We start from the raw sequence: 23,434 nt of genomic DNA, 5'->3' as shown, positions 1-23,434 counted from the left end.
ACATGCATTTTGAAAGTCCAGTTTTAGTCAGACTAACACCATGATTTCTTTTTTTTGTAGTGTCAAGTAATTGTGCTTTCTTTGCTTCATCTTCATTGTAGCTCATGTCTTTTTAAGACCTCTCGCCTGAAAAGCTCAGTCTGCACTGATTGGTCATCAGTTTGGGGGAATGCAAGATAATTGTTCATACTTCTTTTTTTTTTTTTTCCCGAGGCGTGGAAAGCTAACTCATTAGCAAGTATTAGGATAATGTATTTCATGGGGCCATAAGTACGGAGCCCCTTGAGTCTTAAGGTGAAATATATTGGGGTGTCGAGAAAGCGTGCACCCGTTTTAAAAAGCGCGCTCTCATTTAACCAAACCGTGCTCTCCTTAAAATATAGCAAGCGCACGTTTACCTAAATCGTGCGCTCGAATTACTAATGTCGTGTACTCGCTGTAATACAGTCGTACTCACGTTATATCCCTCGTGAGCACAATTTACTGAAACGTGTCTTCACTTTGCAAAGTGCGCGCTCATTTAACCAAAACGTGCTCTCGTTGAAATACAACGTGCGCACGTTTACCTAAATCGTGCGCTCGATTTAGTAGTTTCGTGCTCTCGTTGTAGTAACAAAGTTATATACCTCGTGACCACAATTTACTAAAGCGTGGTCATGATTCACAAAACGTGTTAACGTTATTTAAGAAACGTATAGCCTAATTAAAATTGGCACAAGTAAGCAAAGCATGGCCACGATTCCACACTCTCATAACATCATGAGCCAAATTTACCAGCAGGATATGATTCTTAACCATTTTGAAATAGACTTAATCAGGGTTTACCATGGGCTAGGTATGGAATACAAGAATATTCTTTCAACCTTGGCGTCCAGTCATGGCATCATCATGAGCCTAGTTGACTCAAAGTACTTCACACACCCTCACCTGTTCTCAAGGCTGCCTTGTAAGGCGCCCAAGTCAGGGCTGTAGCCAAATGAAAATCCTAAAATATTTATTTGCATTCGTTAATTTTTTCCCCAGGATGAATTGAACAGCATCCAAGACACATGGAATGCACATCGCATCCGTCCGTCCAGAAACCCAGGTGTTCCGGCTGGAATACCGGATATAATGCTCCTGGCTCCGCATCTGTGGGGGGCTGAAGATCATCTCTTTTCTCTCGATGAAGTCAATCTGACCGTCTGCAAGAGGAAATGCACCTTCCTCAACTCCATACCATGCGACATCGATGTATTTGATTTTTGCACAGGCATAATGCAAGAACGAGGGTTACAGTTGACAAACAGTCCAGACCAAGCACTTGAATTATACATTACATTAAGGGACACTGTTCGTCCCATAATACTTGCTTAGGCATACATTCGCCATAGCACAATGCACTTACTGTTCCATTCCAAGCAACTTCCAAATAGATTAAAAAGGTGAGATGCTCACCCTGTAATGGTAACAGATTTCGTGGCCACAATTAATACAACGTGCGAACGTTTCAAGCAATTTGGATTTATTGTTGCCATATAGAATGTCGTGGGCACGTCTTACAGATCGTGGGCACACTTTTGTTTATTGTGCTCACAAGGTATATAATGTGGGCACGACCGAGGGGCAGTGAGCGCACGGTTTTAATAAGACGAGCGCACGGTTTATGTATACGCGCGCACGCTTTATTTAGACGAGCGCACGATTTAATAAAGCGAGGGCACACTTTGAAAAGTGAGAGAACGCTTTCTTGAAACCCCCTGAAAAAGATATTGTTTGATCTCCACCGGGCTCCGTACATAAGTAACAGAAGAAAAAAAAGAAAAACTTTGTGCCTCATGATTTTTCACTTGTACAAAAATGCTATAAAACACAATGAAGGAATGACCTAAATAAAGCATATGCAAGGGAATATTTGTAGCTGCCTATCAAAGTGAACAGTTTGACCTATTCCACTCTATCTTACCATCTTACAGTCCTTTTACCAATCTTTTCACCGAACAAATCAGACCAGAAACACTGCATATGACCCCCAGACTCAGTATGGCCACATCTATTAGTCGATCCTTCACAGTGAGTCGCCCCCACTGCAGTTTCAGGTGAAACAGACAGGGCAAAATGAGCGTCATTGCTGCCCCGGTCACGCTTCCCGTCAAACCCATCAGAAGGGAGAACTTGGGCACCAGCAGGGCCAGTAAGTATGATGTCATCAACAAGGCTGCACGAACTATCAGGACTGGACAAGACACTCCTCGACCTCTATGTTTGGAGTAGGTTGAAACTGCCGCACCTAGTGAGAGATTACAGCAGAGAAGTGGAAAAGTAGCAGTGCTGTTGATGATGGTACTTTGTGTTGAACATGCCTGAGTGCCTTTAGTTCTGACTCACTGCTTTCCAGCTGCACCTTTTTTTTAGTTTCATCAGCATTTTCTTCACATTCAGATCTAATTCTAGTAAGATGGTAGCCTGGCTGACGCGTCCACAATCTCGTAGAGATGGTGGTCTGGGAACTAGGTGTGCATTTTCTCGTATTTGAGGCGTGGTTTACGAATGCCTAGAGCCGTTTATTGGGCGCTACGAATGTCTATCAAATGGCGTCTGGTTCTTCCCATGCTGCTTTGCGCGCGATTCATAGCCAATTGTATCACTTATACCAGATGACGACAGAAATTCGACGAGGAAGAAGAAGAAAAAAAAGGAAAATAAAAGTAAACTTGCGCTCTAAGCTACTTAAAGTGATGGTTCGGAGTGGATTCACCCTAGGGTCATTTGAACCGTGACATCCAGCCAAGTTTTTACGATATTGGCTGAACATCAGCCGAGTTGCTAAGTTATTCCGAATAGCTTAGTACAAGCGCTAATGGACCCTGGCAGTATCTCCAAAATTACCACACTAAAATCACATGCCATGACACCAAACTTCTACAGTAGTACAAATATGGTCTGTACTCGCAAAACGATGCATTTGGAAGTTTGTACATAGTCCAGGAGTTTATTATTATCAACACAAGCCTAACAGCTTCTCTGCTGCTAAAGCTGCGTCGACGTATATGCTACAAAGTATATGCTATATTCTACATGAATTTTTATGTTGTAGAGTTGTGAATTTATTTTATCAATGGAGAAATTGAGCAGCCTTGCTTTGTTGTCTACAGTAGTAGATCAACCCTCATCTTACTTTGAAGCTCCCAGATCAAGGAAGTGACGTCGACGCAGCTTTAGCAGCAGAGAAGCTATCAGGCTTGTGTTGATAACAATAAACTCCTGGACTATGTACAAACTTCCAAATGCATCGTTTTGTGAGTACAGACCATATTTGTACTACTGTAGAAGTTTGGTGTCATGGCATGTGATTTTAGCGTGGTAATTTTGGAGATACTGCCAGGGTCCGTTAGCGCTTGTACTAAGCTATTCGGGATAACTCAGTAACTCGGCTGATGTTCAGTCAATATCGGAAAAACTTGGCTGGATGTCACGGTTCAAATGACCCTAGGGTGAATCTACTCCGAAACACTTTGTAAGGCTGCATCGAACGGTAACGTTGTGTCCGTTGCCATGTTGGATTAACACTCTACAAGCTTCGGTGTAGCGCATAGACGTCGTCATTGTCTTGCTGCCCCCCCCGTTCTGTGATTGGTTCCCAAACTCAGGCAAAAATAAGGGCGGTGGTTTCCAGGCTGACTTTGCAGTGAGAATGAAATCGAGCTCAAAGCAGCATGGGAATTCCCAGGCTAGTAAGATGGTATCCATAACAAAAATTGACAGCTGGGGCACCGTATAGCTTAACTGCTTAACCAGGCTCCCCATGTACAGAGGCCGTAGTTCCTCAATGCAGCTGGTTTGGGTTTGAGTTTTTAGAAAGCCATAAATGATCAACCTTTTATCATTTTGTCCAATTAAACTGGTTGCCATTCATAATTACATCATGTTATATTGACTTCAGGACTATTGACAGTCAACTTTGAAAAGTTCAGCCATGGTGACTAATGTGTTGACACTCAACACGAGTTATTTTCAACCTACTTTGCAAGGTTTCGGTTCATGTGTTTTACCTAAAATAATGTTGGGTAGATCCCTTTCAGTCATCCTGTAATGATTCATCAACGTTTTATACTGCACTTGGTGAGCTACATCTTCATCATCTTAAAGTCTAGAAAAGTATTGCTATTAAACAAATGTGTTAGTGTGTATTGTTCTAATTCATTTTTCTGACAGTAAAACATTCAACGATTGAAATTGTCAACTGTTTAGAGTCCTGAGTGAATCAGCTCTTCATATTTATTAAACAGCTGACACAATTCTTTATTGATTGTCTTCAGTTATTTATTCTAGCTTAGGAATGATGCTTTTGCTATTTGTGTGGCCCTAAAGATGGATAATACATTAAGATTAAGTTCAGATTTATTGGTCATGCATACATGCATACACACGGAATTTGTCCTCCGCTTTTAACCCATCCCATAATACCATGGGTTGTGATCAGTGGCCAAAACTCCCACTTTTAATATTCTGCATTTTAGCTTGCTTGAGTTTGCTTCAAACTGAAATGCCTGCAAACATTACCACCTGCACTCAGTCTATGAAATGCAGAAAACGTTGCCCTTGCCCATCACATCTTAAAATTAGGCTTGTTTATACTTGTTTAACATTAAGATTCTATATGAAAGCAATATTTTGGTTGAGTGGTTTGGATACACAAGAGGTTTTTCTGTTTTTTTCACCTCTGAGAAGACAAGTTTGCAGGATCTCAGCAGCAGCGTAGAAGGGTAGAGGGTAGGACAGCAAGGCTTTAGCCAGCAGACACAGGTTGACCAGAGGCCGAAGGTTAGAGGGCAGGTTGTCAGTGATGACTTCACTGGTCTCTGGCCCCCAGGTCAACACCGCCTAATTGGGAACAGTAAAAGTCAATGCAACAGGTCAATCAATCAATACTATTGTGTGTTCCTTTTTCCATCCTCTTATCATGATTGCTCAGAAACAGACAAATTTACTTGCAGTTTCCGCCTCAATATTTATGGCTTTTGTGACTATCAACAAATTCTCAGATAGTTATTATGATAAGCTAGCCTGGCTGACGCGTCCACAATCTCGATGAGATGGTGGTCTGGGAACTAGGTGTGCATTTTCTCGTATTTGAGGCGTGGTTTACGAATGCCTAGAGCCGTTTATTGGGCGCTACGAATGTCTATCAAATAACGTCAGGTTCTTCCCATGCTGCTTTGCGCGCGATTCATAGCCAATTGTATCACTTATACCAGATGACGACAGAAATTCGACGAGGAAGAAGAAAAAAATGGAAAATAAAAGTAAACTTGCGCTCTAAGCTACTTAAATTGACAACAAAGTAGGCCTATATGCTATATTCTACATGAATTTTTATGTTGTAGAGTTGTGAATTTATTTTAATAATGGAGAAATTGAGCAGCCTTGCTTTGTTGTCTACAGTAGTAGATCAACCCTCATCTTACTTTGAAGCTCCCAGCTCCCAGAAGTGACGTCGACGCAGCTTTAGCAGCAGAAAAGCTATCAGGCTTGTGTTGATGATAATAATAAACTCCTGGACTATGTACAAACTTCCAAATGCATCGTTTTGTGAGTACAGACCATATTTGTACAACTGTAGAAGTTTGGTGTCATGACGTGATTTTAGTGTGGTAATTTTGGAGATACTGGCAGGGTCCGTTAGCGCTTGTACTAAGCTATTCGGGATAACTCAGTAACTCAGCTGATGTTCAGCCAATATCGGAAAAACTTCGGGTGGGCTACTTGGCTGGATGTCACGGTTCAAATGACCCCAGGGTGAATCAACTCCGAAACACTTTCTAAGGCTGCATTGAACGGTAACGTTGTGTCCGCTGTCATGTTGGATTAACACTCTACAAGCTTCGGTGTAGCGCATAGACGTCGTCATCGTCTTGCTGCCCCCCCCCTTTCTGTGATTGGTTCCCAAACTCTGGCAAAAATAAGGGCGGTGGTTTCCAGGCTGACTTTGCAGTGAGAATGAAATCGAGCGCAAAGCAGCATGGGAATTCCCAGGCTAATGATAAGCTGTAAGACCAGAGGACCTGCAACTGCACACTCACGTGTCTATATGAACAAACAATAGATTTATTTTCAAATCTATTACAGAGTACATTTCTCATAAAAACCTGCATGAAAAGTTACTGTGTACAGAAATCCCTACATGAACTGATAGTTAGTCAGCTTGAACAATCTTATTTTCATCCAGCTTTCACTAACCAGTAAGGAAAACAATGTTTTCATAATGCAGGCAGCTCCATGAGTCCACTCCAGCATGGTATCAAACTGCCCTCTGTCCTCCATACTGCCCTCTAGAGGAGGGAGGAAGATCTGTGACGTATAGGAGAAGATGATGACCCCGACAGAGATGATGAAGTCCTCTGGGTCCACAGACAGTGAGAGAGAAGACCACGACCAGCTGCTGGCGCAACTCAAGCAATACAGAATGACTAAAAGGCTGAGAGAGAGGTAAGATGATGAGAAAAGTTAAAGCTTCCTAATTTATTGACAGCTGAATTTTTGTCTTGTAAAATAAAAATATTACAAGACAAGAAATAATAAAGAAAATATACCAAACAATTTCAGACATTTTAAAGGGAAAATAATCTAAATAAAATCAGAAAATACAGTTTTCTGAATATAGAGATTGGTATCTTTTCCTCATAGGAAACCTTGATCCATATCTAAATACTAGAGTTAAGACATGATTTAGGGACAATTCATAAACCATGTGGCTTGTTTAATAATCTGAGGATTTTTACTTAAAAAAAACTACTTTTTCTTAGATTTAGAATTATCTTTTGACAAAAAAAATTAAAAACAACTTTATTTAGTTTGTGATTGTTTTTTTCCTGAGTAACAGGATATGTAACAAGATATTAGAGATAGATTAACAAATTTTTTTAGTTTTTTACAGAGAGCAGTCTTGCATTAAACTCAAAATTTGACAGATCCCTGCTCTTTGATCCCTGTGATAGAAGATTACTCTAATTTCACCTTTTCATTATTGAGTTTCATATGCTTTTACCACTCACATCCTTAATAATTTTCCTGCAATCTATTTGAGGACTTGTGTGGAGCTCTGTCGATAAAATTGGTCATATCTTTGTACGGATAGGGTTCCTTTAAGTACCACTGTGCTCCTTCAGGTGAATTAATCAAACAGTGTCTGCAAATACATTTGCAGATGGATAATACATAATAACATGGGTTATTGAGCAAAGTAAAAAAATACAGCATACATATGCTTGAATTTCAGAAGCTGAACGGGGAGGTGACGTGTGTGTGCATTTAATTAACAGCCCAAAAGCAAAAGAACTCCTGCAGTTAACAATCTCTAGACACAGACCTGTGCTTCTTGGCTCATGCAAGACACCTGGCATAAGAAATAAATCCTAAATCAAACACCCGGCAACATCGGTGTGTAGCAAGTGAGAGCAGACAGTTTAGCCAGCAGCAGCTGCAACAGGATTACAAGAGTGAAAATGAGAGCATATTAGACTGACTGCTTTGTTGTCTTGATTCAAAATGGTTGGTGAGCTTTTTTTGGTGTGCTGGCTGACCCGCATTTTTCTTTGCTCGGTCAAAAAAAAAGTGTCTCCACTTTAACTCTATCACCTTATCAGTATGTGAGCCAGGGAGCAGAGCAGGCTGAATGTGGAGACTGGTCTGAGATCAGTCAGCATCAGGCAGGGCAGAAGGAACATCAGAGACACCAGCGAACACACTGATCTGGGGAGAGCCACTCCGGACAAACTGTCGCACAGCAGATTGGTGGAGACGAGGAGGTACAGGGTACAGGTCATCAACAGTTCAATGACCTGCAAAGAGAGATTTTCATTCAAAATGGGTAAAACTAAACGATTCTTTTGATCAGTTTATTGCTCATGCAAATTTCAAGTAATAAATTCTATTGATGACTACCTACAAATTTAAATTCGATTAAATTTTTTGGGGGTTGTGAGCCAAAGCATTACCTGTTTTCAGTGCAATTATTTGCTGTGCAAATGTATTTTCAGAACAAAACTTGTGTTACAAAGTGTTACCTGGGCTACGTTAAGCATCCATCCTCCCACTCCCGACCAGTTTGGCCACAGTCCTTTGCAGCAGGCCTCCATAATGTCCTGGTAGCTGTGTCGGACTCGAACTTTTGACACTGAGCCAGACACTCCACTAGAATATACAGATACCCTGTCGCTATGATAAATTGTGTTATATAACAACAGAACTCAGCTCCTTAACATTCCATTCAGCTGTGCATGCATTATATTTCTGAGGTTCATCACTTCCAAATGAATTAATAATTAGCTTATCTAGACTCTAAAAGCTTTCTTCTTCCTACCCAAATAGCAGATGACTTTGAATTCCCCTGAAATACCCAAATGAAATGGACGAAATACATACGAGAATTAATTGATAATTGCCATTTCTGAAAATACAGAACAGTGGCTTCAATCAAACCTTAGACCTGTACAAGTGGGCTTTAGAGGATGCAGACCCAAAGTGCCAGAACAGCAGAGTTATTTAGCAAATGGATAATGAAGTGATATTTTGGGTATAAAACTGACAGGCAATGAAAATCATATCATTCAAAACCATACCTCTGTTCCTCTTCATACAAACAGGCCACCAGGCTCCTTCCTGTGTGATTACAGACCCAGGCAGACAGAACCAGCAATACAAGACCCACATAACCCGACTGGACCAGAGCAAAAGGTAAACCCAACACAAAGATCCCCTAAAAGTTTAGGGAGAGGGAGAGGGATAGAGAGCACAAAGAAAAAAAAAAGGGTTAAGAGGATAACGAGAAAGTCAAGATAGAGGAGAGACACCTCAACAGCTCCCTTTATTTGTTGTCCTCAAATGGCTAAGATCACATAGCTGTGATGTATCTGGTTTTTAATTTCTTTTGATACTTTTCATTATTTTCCTTTTGCAGGCGATAATAGTACAAAACAGAACAGTACCAAAAGAATAAGACAAATGTATAAAACACCAAAACTCTCAGCATTTAAAGTTATGGGATTTACACTATTATTTAGCAAACAATTACCATGCATTTTTTCTTTACTCCTATCTCGTTTTTAACTGCACATATTTAAAGTTAAAGTTATATCCAAATATTTCTGTAAGATTTACATTTTATTTCCAACTTTCAGATCAAAAAAAGGTTAAGGACTTGAGGTAAAACACTGAGAACTCTCAGTAACTCTCCTTTTAGTGTGTATCACTGCTTGTAAACTAAGTTTTTGTAGCAACCAAGAATCTTAGAGTCGCTGTTTGTGGAATTTTCACTCATTGTTCGTGAAAATGTTTCCAGTTCTGGTAAATTATTTTACCTAGGTTCATCTAAAGACTTCAAAGGAGGTTTTGGTCTAGAGATTGTGTGGGCAATGGAAAAACCCTCACCTTGTGCCTGTTGAGGTAATCGACTATGAATTTCTGCGTGTCTTTAGAATCTTTATTTTGTTGTGGAAACCATCCTCTCCTCAACTTCAGCTCTCTTAAAGATGGTGTGACGTCTGCTTGCTGGTATGTATTTAATTAAACCCATTCCTCCCTCTAACAGTAAAATGTTCCATGTTCTATGGGCTGCAACAGCAGCACAAAACATAGTCAATCCACCCATGTCATATTTTAAATTCTTCAGTCACATGTACAGATGTCGTACAGATGTTGACATTTTGTAGTTATAACACAAGAAAGACTTTCTTCTGAGTGCTCTTCTTAAAGGCCATATTTGTGCATACAATGCTGTATCGTAGCGATGTCCAGCCAGCTAAATTGTTCTCAAAAACCAGTCTAGTAAAAGAGAAAACGATGTATTCATGCTGACGAAGACTTACAAACTAACGAATCCAGCATGAATTTCAAAGTACTGTCTTTCAATAAGACATCTGGTTTGTGTTTAGAGCACTTTTTGTGTGTTTTCCTGCGGGACTTGGCAACCAGTAATAACTCGACAACCAGAAATTCAGGAAGAGGATGTTTTCGATGCAATACTTTATTTCGGTGTCTGTTCTAATGATCTTGATTCTACCACTTGTCAGTTAGTGTGCAGCACGATCCTCCAACCTTGTTTCCTAGTAAATGTGATGCAACAGTCAATAGATGACGATTTCACAAAATGCTGTGAAGCAGTATTACTCTAAGGACTCTTTATGATCAAAAAGAATGTTGAAAATCATGTCTGTGGACACAAATGAATGGAATAAATGTATGTGATTATTTCATGTTTTGTAGTGAGACTGGGCTGTTTCAACAGGGGCTTTAATTTGCCTCCCTATAAATCCTGCAACCAGGTCTCTCAGATAGTGATTTTCTACTTTCCCATGTTTTGTAAATCATGTCTTCCCCCTTTGTAGGATGCTTTTAGTAAAAAGGTGTCTGCTAAATTATTGTAACGTCATCTTCCAGACCTCAGCTTGATCTTCACCTTTCCCGTAGCTGATATTTCTTAATTCCATTGTTAACTGAGAAAACGACAACCTGAGAATGCTTTGCTATCTTTTAATAGCCTTCTGCTGTTCTGTGGGCATCAGTTATTTCAGTGCTAGGCAGCTACTTATAGGAGCTGATGACCTCTGATTTTTGGGACAAGGCATGAAACTATATTTATCTGACCTTTTCAAAGGTTGTCTATGAATGAACAAGCAGCAGACCTAAAAATCTAGTAAATGTTGTAAACTGTGGTCGAAGTTATTTCAGTTATTAAGTTCAATCTCCTGGTGCACTCAAATTTTGGAATAATTCTTTTTTGCACAATAATGTACCATGAAATATTGAAATTGATCATGTCGTCATTTCATCTATTCCCATTGAAGATCCGCTCATCTCACTCATTAAAAATATATTTTTACGTTCAAATTTAAGTTTTGTGGTTCCTGTAAAAAGGTGCAATATGAAATAAACATAAGAAAAAACATTAAGTGGAGTTATGTTTGTCAAAGTTTGCTCAGGATGGTCACATATCTTGAAAAAGCAGAGCCGAAGTGAGTAAAATGGGAAGATTCAAAACCATGGAATCGGGACAGCTGAGCAGGAAAAGAAGAGAAAAGAGATGAAAGAACTGTTCATGGCTGGATGATGAGGAGGCGAGAGAAGAGTTTTGGCGGGATGCCTGGAGAGTCTAAGGATGCAGGAGACCAGCAGGAGCAGAAGGAAGAGGCGAGTCGAGCTTTGGCCCGTCACCAAGAGAAAATGCAAGCGGCTGCCAGGGAGAGAAGACGGAGGAGAGGCAACGGAGGTGAAAGTGGGAGGCAAGAAGACAAGAGGAGAGACGAGAGGACATAGAAGGAAGGGAGGGTGGAAGGAGAGGTGCACCCTCACTGCTAGAGAGCATGAGGTTGCATGATGGGAGATCAGAGGAGGCAACAAGCCACTTTGATGGAGTTGTGTTTCAATTGTTGGAACATGGAGATACTTGGACTCACTGAGAGAGTTGTGGAAGCACATTATACATGGCAGACACAAGGACACACTGCAGATGAATAAACAGACAAGCACACATTCTCTCTTTCAAGTTACTATTTAGTAACTGCTGTCTGTTAGGCATATGCTGATAGAGCTTTGATGTTCAAATGCTGCTGGGGATGAAAGCGGTTTGAGAGAAAACTGACGCTCAAGTATTTGATTTCATCTCCCCCCTCTCTGCACTTCTGTTTCTGTGTGTGTTTTTGCCAGCTAATTGGTTACACTGAGCAAAACCTGAAGCGGCTCCCAATCACAAAGGGACACAATAAACGAAGGGAAAAATCCCTGATTGGGTAGAAAGAAGATTAATCTTTTTTACCTTCATCATTCTACAATCTGACAGCCAAGGCTTCGTTAGTACTAGCTCGTTTAAGGCATGTTTGCCAAGCATATTGGCTGCACTCCTTTTTATATCTAATAAAAACTTTGTCTATAAGCAGCAAAATTATTTTAGGAGGACAATAATGTGTATTTATCTCTCCATGTCTAGATGTCCAAGTGCAAAAATTTCAGCTGCTTCCCTTCTGGTCATGTTCACTATTTTATGCGAACACATGCCTTGTTCATAGAAAAAAGACAGAGAAATGTCTTCTCCCTTCTATGAGGTGGATTAGGCAGAGCTGACGTGAGCAGAAACAGACAGGTTTGACATTTAAATAAGCGAAAATGCCATTTTTTAAAAATAAAATCACAGAAATCCCATGTCTGAGTTTTATCAGTGTATTCTTATTAAGTCAGTGGAAGAATTAGTCTCCTTTAAGAACATGGACAGGTTTACTTTTAATACAATGTGACAGTGAAGATCATTTCTGAATTAAAGATGTTGAAATATTAGCAATTATAATATCTTTTGTTGCTATCCGACAACCATTGAGTTTGACAATAATGATGATACATTATACATGACATTATATAGCTGAATGGAATCAAACAATCACTCTATATTTTTTTTATTTGATTTTAAAGAATACTTTTAATGTCAACATTCCTTGTTAAGAGGATAACATTCACAAGGGTTAGATTTGAAATATTTAATAGGCAAAAATATTTTTACTTTTAGTCCAAAAAATAAAAAATAAAAAAGGATAAAAAAAATTGTTACCTGAACAAAATAGGGACATTCATTCCCTGGTGGCTTTTGATAGAATTTAAGAATCACGATCAATGTGAGTCTTGAATTTTCAAAACAGATTAAGGTAAAACATCACTGATTCAATCATAGACTCTTCAATTAATTTCAGTGTCGCTCTGTGTCAAATTCCCACGATTCCCACTGAAGACACACACAAACTAGAGCTCTCTAATTAACAGAGAGGTTGCAAATCAAACTGAGTTTGAAAATATTCCCGAAGCTGACAACCTCCAGAGATGGAGCTGTATTTTTTTCTGCATATTTGATACCAAATTCTGCAATGAAAACTTTATTAAGCTGGCAGATAGTCATTTATATTGGCATCAATAAATGGCAAATGGGAAAATAAATCTTTTCTTTTCAGCCTTAATAGGGATAAAGATACTGCTCTTTTTTTTTTACTACAGAGACAAAGCTAAAGAATGGGATCCAGCGTTATTGCACTTAAATGTGTTGAAACGTCACTTCTATTGAGTTTTGTTTGTTTGTGTGATCTGTCAGAATCTATTGGCAATATCTAAAAATTTCCCCACAGAGTCATCGCTTTGAGAAATTAAAAAGGTTGAAGAATGATCTGAACTTATCTAACATGAAATGACAGGATCACCGAGCAGTTCATTTGTTTAAGGACCGCAGTGTGCTTCAGGAAATGAACGCGCTATCAAACATGAACCAACACATCAAAAGCAACTGATACTGTAAACAAGACACACGGCAGAAAGATTCTGTAAAACAGAAATGATTGAATTTACTGTGTTGATCTATTGAATATGTCATGTGCAAGGGACCAAGTTTCTGTGGCTTGCCTGGCACAGAAACTTGGCCTCAAAGGAAGATGGACAAATCCTTGGCACTGAGATAAATAGACTAGTATCAATAAATCAACCATACATGATATGTGTTTACCTACTAATTATCATATGTTGAAATATGGGTTTAGATGGTAACAAAAGTGTTAACAGTGATAAGTTGTAACACAAAAGCATTTGATGCAAATTCACCTCAATACCTAAAAGAATATCTTTGTAGTGTTGGTATTTGTGTGTTGTGTGTGGCCTCATTTTGATTTGATGCATTTACAGCATCAAAAGTTATTAGCTTTACTGCCATGAGGACACACTGTGACAGGGAGATTTTCACGTTTTTTATAAAAATTAATTTGATTATAAGGAATGAAGAGTGCCTGACAAATAGCCTGCAAGATTTCAAAGCTTTGTTTATTTATTAAAAAAACTGCGACCAAATGGTATGTGTAAGGTGTATTGATGCTTTCTGAATGTACTGAGAGTTTTACCACCCAACCAGTTTGCATTTACATTTTACATTTGTCCTCTGGAATGAGACACTGTTTTGGAGAAAAAAAAGATGACTGAAGTACGTACAGAGAATGAACAAATAAAAAAATGAATTTGCAACTGAGAGAAACATCAGGACTTCATATTGCACAGCTGGATTGCAAATTGTTCTTTAAAAAAAAATAGGACTAAATTCACTGTCGTGTTTTCTTTTATTGTCATGGACATAAACATGACAGAACAAGCCTTCTTCATACCAGCTACATTTGTACATTTGTTAGAAGTTTATGTCCATAATTTAATGTTTTCTCTCAAATATTAATGTCAGGGATAATTCAGGGTTTTACATTTTATTACCGAGGATACGGGGATCAAACTGAGCCGTTGTTATGACATAACTTCATTGAAACTTTGACACACATTTCTCAATCTTGTCTACCCCCCCAAACACACACACACACACACACACACACAGTATACAGCTGTATTGGCATACCTGTATTGCATTTGTGATATTCCAGCCGGCTTCCCAGGTGGTGATGGTGGCAGAGGGACTCTGAGCTGTGGAACTGGTACTGGGGCTCTGAACTGGAGAAACCAAACTTGTGCTCATTTGCTCTTTTTGAAGACTGGTAAAAAGTTTAGAAGTACCCGCCGCAGTTTCTTGGCCTTGTTCAGAAACTCTCAGTTTGATAGCACCCCCTATAGATGGCCCAGCCAGCCTGGATGACTCCTTCTTGTTCCCATGGTTCTGGTTGAAACCTGGGGTCTCCTCGCTCCTGCCAGGTTGCATGTCAGAAGATCTTTTTTCAATATCATAGCTTCTAGTGTTTTTGACCCAAAGGGAGTCTGCACTGGAAACGACTGAAGTTTTGGTGATATTCGTGGCTCCAGTGGAGATTACAGCAGCTCTGGTTTCTTTAATAGGTGCAGTGCAGGTGGATCCCCTCATAGTAGGCGCAGGTTTCTCCCTAAAAGCATGATCATCTCTGTGTGTCAGAACCAGGCTATTTTCTCTTGGTGATGTTCTGTTTCTTCTGTTGTCATTAGAATAACAATTATTTCTGCTCGTGATGCTGGTAATTGGCAATCTGTTATCCTCACTGTAGGTTTGGTTTAACTCATCCTGGTGGGTCAGAACTAGCATCTCCTCATCCTCTTGAAAGAATCTGTTTAGGAAAACTATTTTGAATGAAAAAATATTGTGCCATCATTAACCTCTTTATCTTAGAATATTTTCACTCCTTCGTGGGCTTTGAAAGTATCTAGACAATTACAGACTAACAAAGGTTTCCCATATTAATGCTAATCTTTAAAATTGTATGACATTAATAATGGTGATGAAGATTGTAGATTAGGCACAAAATGCCTGCTTTAATTTCAGGGAAATGTTTAACTTTTACTGGAATTTAAGTTAACTTGAAGATAGCTGATTATAACATAGATTAAGAAAATAGAAAACTCTAAAAATATAGAAACTAAGATAGAGAATCAATTAAAAAAAAAGATAAAAGAACATATGTCTCAGGATAATAGAAAAACTATTATGTTGGTTTACTTGATACTACTTGATACTATACACAGATCATTATTTTTAAGCCTACTTATTTTTACAACTTTATGGTGATATAGACACTTGAATCCTTGTAAATCAGTGGTAAACCAAACTAACTATAACCAGCTACAACTATAATGAATTAAATCAACCTCATGATGCGACTCACTGTGTTATCCAGTCCAGGTGTAGCGTTGAGACTGCCCTGCTCCAAAAAGACCCGGCAGCACTCCATGGTTGCCCAGTGCTTTGAGCCCAGTGATGAGAGCCCATCTTCAGCTGGAGTGCCTGCAGACTCAGCCTCTCTGCCTCCAGAGGTCTTTTGGTTTTGTCTGACATTTGCACACTCTTGCACATCCAAACATTCAAATGTTTGCCAACAAAATAACTGTTGAAATATGGGGATACTCAAATACATTCACACAGACACATCTGCAAAAGTGCATACATGAACAGGTGTGTGAATGACTGACAAGTTGCTGAGCTGTAACATTATAATATGCCTGTGTTTTCAGCGGTGAAGAAGTAAACAGCTTTAATGGCCTGCACAGTAGTCAAGTACATGCAGGGATGTAGTGGAAGGCAAAACTTAGTGCTAGCACTTTTTATTTTGTGGAACAAGTTCCATATTATCCACATTTGTTCAATTGAGTAAACAATAAATCACATAAATCAGATTATTTTTCAATCACATGATAAGATGGTAGAGTTCTAGCAAACTTTAAAGATGCTTTGATGAACAGACAAACACCTTTCTAAGAGATTAGCAACAACATTTCAAATAAGAATGTCATCATCCCTTATGCCAGGTCTTTGTAGCACTCAGATGTGCTTTTCGGGGAGGCCATGTTTTGCCCCAAAGTGTGGTGAATTGTGTAGAGCAGCAGGAGGAGCCATACAACAGGAGTGTATGTAACTATGTGGACTCTGCTGGACAAAAACTGCTGGACAAAAGCTCATTTCTGGTGTATTTCTGTGGGCTGTCATATATTTTCAACAAATCCTTTTCCACTCATTTTTGCTGTTTTGTTTGTGGTAGCCATAACTGAGATAATGCAACATTTAATTTGCTTTGTAGCACCCGAGGCTTTTATCTTTTTGGATTCAGTGTTTTACCACCTGCCTCACTCAGAGAGGCTCTCATGGTCCTGGTTGGTGCCAGCTATATCAACACAAGCAACAGGGAGTAATCAGATTACTCCTATCTATCTATCTATCTATCTATCTATTCTCCTTCCCCCTCTCCCCTAAATTTAAATCTTGCAAGAAGGAGGAGAGACGAGAGGAAGAGGAGGAGGAGTAGAGGGAGAGTTTGGCTCAACTTATGTGAAACTTTTCACTGTCACTCACAAAGGCGCGCGAGCGGACGGAGCGGACTCCAAAGTGCGCGCAGCGGGGTATCAAATCAAATAGGACGAAATGAAGCGACTCCTGCCCGTGCTTATCGCCGCGTTGCTATGGCAATGCTGCCATGCCCAGCAAAGGGGTAAGTCATCACAGACTGATAGATAGTCGATACACCAGCACAAGACGGTGTCAAGAGTCAGGTACTGTATACGCAGAATGGAAAGAAAAGCTCGGCGTCACTCATACAAAGCTCGTGTTCACAACCCTTAATTAGCTAATTAGCGAACAGCTTGCTTTGACCGGTCACCGGTTTTAACGTTCGAATAACCTCCAACAACTTCACGTTCAGTGTTTAAGATACAGTACGAAGTTGTTGAGACAAATGCTGTTGCTTTTGGGTGTCTTTAATTTCACTTTACTTGCGTGCTCTCAACAAAAAACAAGACAATTCCTCCGGGCCCAAAACGGCAAACGCACTTTTGTGAATGGGCAAAAAACAGTTTGCTGGAGTCATGGATAAATAGGAGCACCCATGTGGTGGCAGAGGGTTAGGGAGAACTTCTGGCCTGCTTGTTTGTGTTGTATTGGAAGAGCGCTGAGAAACACCTGGGGGGGTCAAAGAAATGCAGATTCTCACGGATTGTGTTAATCCTTTTATGTATCTGGGATTAGCTCCGTGCTTTCATTCTGTCATAAAATTAGGCTGAAGTATGCACTATATGGCCACAAACACTGAGCTATTTTCCATTCTTTTAGAGGTAGAAATATGTTGATGTGGGGATGCAGTTATCCAATACAGATATCAGAAATTGGTTAGACAAAAATTGATGGTTCAGGTATTGGTGATAATAGGCCAATCTGTGGGAGCCATCTGTTCTAATTAATTATATGACTGATTTATTATGTACACATTGTTCCCATTGAATGCATCAGTATTGTTACAGAGATTTGAATTCCTAACCAGTTTGTTGCCGCAAAAGTTTCCATTTAATGCCACATTATCTTAAGTCAATTTGCATGATTCTTCGAGTTAAAACATACTGCAATTTTTCTGTCACACAAACATTCACATACCAGTGACACTCGGGTGCAGTTGGGGGCTCAGGATCTCGCTCAAGGACAATTTGACATGTGGACTCGAAGAGCATGGGGGTTGAACTCCTAAACTTTTAATTAGGGGATAACTAGCTCTACTTCCTGAGCCGCCCAACTTTGTAAGTGCTGTTTGTATTTAGTTGTTGTGTATGTGTTTTTTTTTTTTTTTACAAAAGTTTTTGTGCTGGTCAAAACCAAACTAAGTTTTGGTTCCATTCAGTGCTCTATCAAAAAGAGCCAACGGGCCAAACATATCGATAACATATCAATCCATGACAGTGTGGTGGCAATCTGAAAGGTTGGTGGTCTCCACTGATCTCCCCTTTCTTCACATGTTAAAGTATCCCAGGGCATAACAAATGAATCCTAACATTGCCCCCAAATTGCTCATAAGTGTGTGACTTTGAGGACAAAAAGCACTGTTTTGAGTATATGGAATGCAAATGTATGATAAGAGACACTATGAGTGTGTGAACAAGTGAATGAGAGACTGAGAGTGCTGAGCGTGGAGAAGGTTGAACGTTTACAATTGTGAAACATTTAAATCTGAAATAATCCACAGACCTCACAGACCTCACAGTTAACAGTTATCAGTCATCCGTGGAGTATGCAGACCAGCAGGATGCTGACCCAGCACAGCACAACAAACAGTTTTTCATTAACCTCAAATGTGTAGAATTTGAGATGACTTTGTGTAGAAAAATTGCAAAAAATGAAGCAGAAATCAATGTGCATGGGTAGATCCCAGCATTTGAATGTAAGAAGTATATTATTTGGATTTCAGATGACTCTATCCTTCGAACAAATCATTCTATGAAATACGCTTGAGAAGGATTTTCTGCTCTTTTCCTTTGTGTGTTCGCGAGATGTGAAAGGGAGATTTATGTGCTGTGTGTCTGGTACTGCTGTGACAGTCAGCAATAATAAATGAGCAACAAGGCCTTGGACAGCGATGGGGATTGACAGGTGAGACAAAATCAATATGACATGGTACAACAAAATAGTGAAAATAATGATTTTTAGAGTTATTCAGCACATTGTCTAACTTAGCAACAACATGTAAAGAAACTGTGCTCTTTCAGAACATGAAAACAAATGCTTCCAGTTTATAAAAACGAGACTGAGTTGAGTTTGTTTCCATGCCCAGTGAGTATTTGGTGTCGGTGAGTGTTGCTCGAAAGATGAGAACAATCTATTGCTTGTCATGCTTTTTTTTTTTTTCAATTTTATCCTCTTCAAAACATCTCCAGCTTGTGTTTAACCCAGGAGTGCTCTGGACCTCCTGCAGAGGGGAGGATGGGGGGGCTGCTGTCAGGATGGGAGTGTTTCTGCATACTGTGTGTGTGTTTGTGTTAAAGAAGTGAGTGAGTAGAAGAGGGCGGGAGAGGCCATCTGTGTTAGGAGCCTCATTACCAAGCGTGTCAACCAGGCATGCTCTCTATCAGCGACAGAGCTCAGGCAGACACCGGGAGATAATCAGAAGAGAGGAGGAGCAGGCAGGGGGCTGAAAGGGAGAGGAAGAGGGCCACGCATTCAAGATTCTTAGGCGTTGGAGGAGATATTAATAATATAGAGAAAATGGATCAAACCGAAGGATGGAAGGTTCAGGGAACTTGGGAGAGAGGATGAGGTTGAAGTTAAAGTACAAGTAATCAGAGAGGGATTGAAGTATACACAACCAATGGAAGTCTTTACAAAATTTTTACACGGTTCTGTCATTATTAGAATGTTTTTGTGCTAGTTTGACAGCAGGAATACCCACAACTTGATAAATAAATTGTAGTTTTCTTATTTGGGGACTCTGAAACTCCTAATTCCATGGACTCTGTAAGTGATTATCTGGCATCTGTGTATAACAGTGAAGTGACTATATTAGTATTTTATTCATCTAGCTGATTCATCCATCTAAAGAAAAAAAAACACACCAACAACATTATTTGAATAATCTTTAAAAGGTGTAATAGATGGAAGGTATTTTTCTAGAAGGGTCACTGTTGTTTCAGCATCTGGAGCTGAAGGAGTGGCACTTTTGTTTTTTTTTAGGGCTTTTATACCCCAAAGGGATTTGACAGAGCAAGCTATTACAGCAGGACCTTCCGCTGTGTCTCTTAGCATCGCCAAAGCCCGTGGACGGAACTGCTCTTGAACACACCGCAAAGTTGACTGCTGACTACGATGTACAATCTATGCCTGCACAACAGGGCAGGGCAGAATGGAGCAGGAGTTTATTTATTGCTCAGTGGGTTGAAAAATGAAAACAAAGCAGTTTTTGTGTAAAATCAGGTCATTATTAGGTATGCTTTCTATTATACAACATCATTCCAGCTCATTTAGGCGTGTTATAATGCGATTAGACTCAAAAACCTGTGTTTTAATTGATACCACATCACAAGGATTGTTTTGTACATGCATGCTTATATTAAGCATTTAAGCTTCATGCATTGAAATATAACCCTGTTAGCATACTATAGAGCTAATTTACTATGAAAAACAATCAGTGTGACATCTCTGATGGCTGATTGTTATTTGTATGTTGATCCACTGGAGAAACTTTGGAATCTCAGCTTGGTGTATGTGTGGTGGACCACATGTAAGATTTCTGTGGCATGGAACATTGTAAATGGTGTGCAAAGAAGTGGCGGCACTGCAAGAAATGCCTCAGTAAAATCCAAAGTAATTTAGTTCTCCTATTATTCCCATAGCGTGATGGCTGATTCTGTCTACAGTAAATTTATTTATGTTAATCTTTTTGGTCTTATCTCTTGGTACATCAGTTTAAGCAAGGCAGTCGAGTCCACTTCCATTACCAGAAGCAACATGGTTGTCCTGCTAATACCATACATTACAGTTGTTGCTCTCAGGTACAACCCTGCAGATTGGAAAAAAAAGTATTCCAACAGGCTGTTGGGATAAATAATGTTGTTATTTATCCATTTAGTATTGATTTATTATTGTATTTTGTTGTTACTAATATTATTATTATTTTTATTAAGCATGCTCTTTTACTTTCTTAATTTTTGACTGGACATGGGAGGCAGCTCCATGCATTGTATATGTTGTTGTCCACAGATTGGTGCTCCTGTCGGTTTTCAGATTTTGAAATGCTTCTGTTTGTAAATTTGTGTTCTTAAAACATATTTCAAGGCTATGCCCCCATCTTGCAGCTTAATTTGATATGTTTACACAGGTCTCATGATTCCATCAATGCCGAGTACAGCTGGAAATTACTAAAACTTATGACTACTTCCCTTTCCACTTTGGGGATAAAAGCAGAAGTACAGTAGGTGTTTGTGGGGGTTATGCCCAAAGGGAAAGAAGCAATAGTGATCATTAAAAAAAGAAAGTGATCTCTGGGTAGAGCTGCTATTTCCTCCTTTCATGTTCAACTGAGGGTAGACTGAATGATATATTGACTCACTGGACCATCCTGCGTTACCAAGACTTGTGGGTCTGTGATATAAATAGCTCGTTAGCACGCTAATTTGAGTAGATACCTCTGCCACACTTCTACTCTGAATTATTTTTATTGGCCTAAATTTCACGGGGTCAGTTGGGAAAAAGTGATGCACAGACTTTATGTGCACCACATTTTTGGATATTCCTTTGGAATAATCGAATGTGCTGAATGATCCTGAAAAATGTTCTTCGATCTACCCAGAAGATACGAAAACAGTTAAGATTTAGATAAAATGCCTCCTCAGAGCACCTACAGATGTCTTTATGAGGTTATGGAAATGTGGATTAAATCAAGTCGGGCTGAATGTGATGTGAGCTCACCAGAGGTCTCACTGTGAATGTGATGCAAAACCAGAATGGGTTTTTCTGGCCATCAGAGAAATCAACAATTTTATAAAGTGAATTCATTCTGGTGTCATAATATTTCTGAATTATGTCGATCTCACTCTGCTATGTTAATATGAGAGCAGCCAAGCTTGGCTGAATGGATTTGATGTCATACACCAGAGACTGAGTTCACAGAATTTTCTCATCGTGGTACCCACATTCACTGAATATAATCAATGTGTCCTAGAAAGTAGAAGAAGAAGAATGGGATCAGGGGAAAAAAGAAAGAAATTAAGAAAGTATGAAACACTGGTTTAGTATAAGTGGGCCGTATTTTGATTTCAGATATAGAAAAGCTGTATTTGACATTTATGCACTCACCACCCACCTCTATATTATCCCTCGTAAAATACTGAGATGTTGTAGAGCTGTTATGTCAAGCTCCATAGACTCTTAGAATAAATAGTCTTTAGGAAAGAAAGGACACTCTCCTTCAGTCCTAAGATTATATGTATCAAGACATGATAAGAAATCATCATGTCCTTATCAGCTCTTTAAAATTAGTTAAATGCAGCCTCAGATGTAGAACAACACATAGCATATTAAAATATTCCACCATGCCAGTATTTATTTAAATGTCCACCCTTACTGCTTCAATAAGGCTTAGGTTTGCAAAGTTGTATCTGAAAAAAAAAATACTTAAGGAACAATACCTTTCAGATTGACCAAAGTGGAGATGTTTGGTCATCATGCACAGGCGTGTTTGGAGAAAACCAAACTGCTCATACCAACTGTCAAGCATGGTGGTGGAGGGCTTATGATTTGTAGTCACAGTTTTCCAGTATTCTATAGTCAGATGTGAGGTTATCTGTCTGACAGCTAAAGCTTGACAGAAAATGGGCCATGCAATAGGACAGTGACCCCAAGCACTGCATCAAATCTACAACAGAATGGCTGAAAAAGAAAAGAATGAAGGTGTTTCAATTAACTGGTCACAGTTCCCATCCCAAACTGATTGAAATACAGTCTAATGGTTGGGACCATAAGAGAGCTGTGCATAAATTAATGACAGCAATCTTCAGTGCACTGAAGCAAGATTGTAATCAGAATCAGAATCAGAATCAGAATAACTTTATTAATCCCTTGCGGGAAATTCTTTTGTTGCAGTGCTCTTATTTACAGGAAAATAAAGATTAATAAGAATAAGATAGGGAAAAAAATAAAAATAAAATAAGAATAAAAATATCGATATGTACAAAAATAGAATAAACAATAAACAGTATTTACAATGCTACTCAGTAGCTAATTATTATTGTTATGACCGGGTTATTGCACATGGTGAAGTGATGTCAGAGACTGGAATTATACAGTTTGATGGCCACAGGCAGGAATGACTTCCTGTGGCGCTCTGTGGTGCAGCGTGGTGCAATCAGTCTCTGGCTGAAGGTGCTTCTGTGGCTGACCAACACATTATGAAGAGGATGTGCAGGATTGTCCAGCATGGATTTGATCCTGGACAGCATCCTTCCGTCTGACACTGCTGTCAGAGAGTCCAGCTCCTCTCCGACAACGTGGCTGGCTTTGCGGATGAGTTTGTTCAGTCTAAAAAAGAATGGGACAAAATTATTTCACAACAACGTGAGAGACTGGAAACATCAAACAGAAAATAATTTTTATAGTTGCCCTCTGTTTATTTTGTTGTTGTCTATCAACTAATCGATCAACTAATTGCTTCATTACTGCTTTAAAGTGATT

General features: G+C 39.4%; 2 protein-coding genes across 8 annotated transcripts in view; one reads left to right on the top strand and one right to left on the bottom strand.

Moving 5' to 3' along the window:
• Positions 1–1,949: 1,949 nt before the first annotated feature.
• LOC142375290 (vesicular inhibitory amino acid transporter-like) lies at positions 1,950–15,727 on the bottom strand. Its single transcript, XM_075459267.1, has 8 exons — positions 15,624–15,727; positions 14,396–15,068; positions 8,601–8,737; positions 8,046–8,172; positions 7,618–7,820; positions 6,220–6,457; positions 4,701–4,863; positions 1,950–2,269 (listed from the first exon to the last, which is right to left on the bottom strand). The coding sequence occupies exons 1-8, from the start codon at positions 15,725–15,727 to the stop codon at positions 1,950–1,952; spliced, it is 1,965 nt and encodes a 654-aa protein (XP_075315382.1).
• Positions 15,728–16,783: 1,056 nt separating this feature from the next.
• Positions 16,784–23,434, top strand: part of lama2 (laminin, alpha 2) — a 177,842-nt gene continuing 171,191 nt past the window's right edge. For 5 of the 7 annotated variants that reach the window (XM_075459605.1, XM_075459604.1, XM_075459603.1 and 2 more), the window contains exon 1: positions 16,785–16,940. In XM_075459605.1, coding sequence (XP_075315720.1) covers positions 16,874–16,940 — 67 coding nt within the window. In that variant the 5' untranslated portion in view covers positions 16,785–16,873. Of the gene's footprint in view, positions 16,941–23,434 lie in introns of all 7 variants that reach the window. The other 2 variants (XM_075459601.1, XM_075459599.1) reach the window with 1 other exon arrangement.

The sequence above is a fragment of the Odontesthes bonariensis genome, chromosome 24 (assembly GCF_027942865.1).
Source record: "Odontesthes bonariensis isolate fOdoBon6 chromosome 24, fOdoBon6.hap1, whole genome shotgun sequence".
Classification (NCBI taxonomy): Eukaryota; Metazoa; Chordata; class Actinopteri; order Atheriniformes; family Atherinopsidae; genus Odontesthes; species Odontesthes bonariensis.
This window is presented reverse-complemented; position numbering and strand designations above follow the sequence as displayed.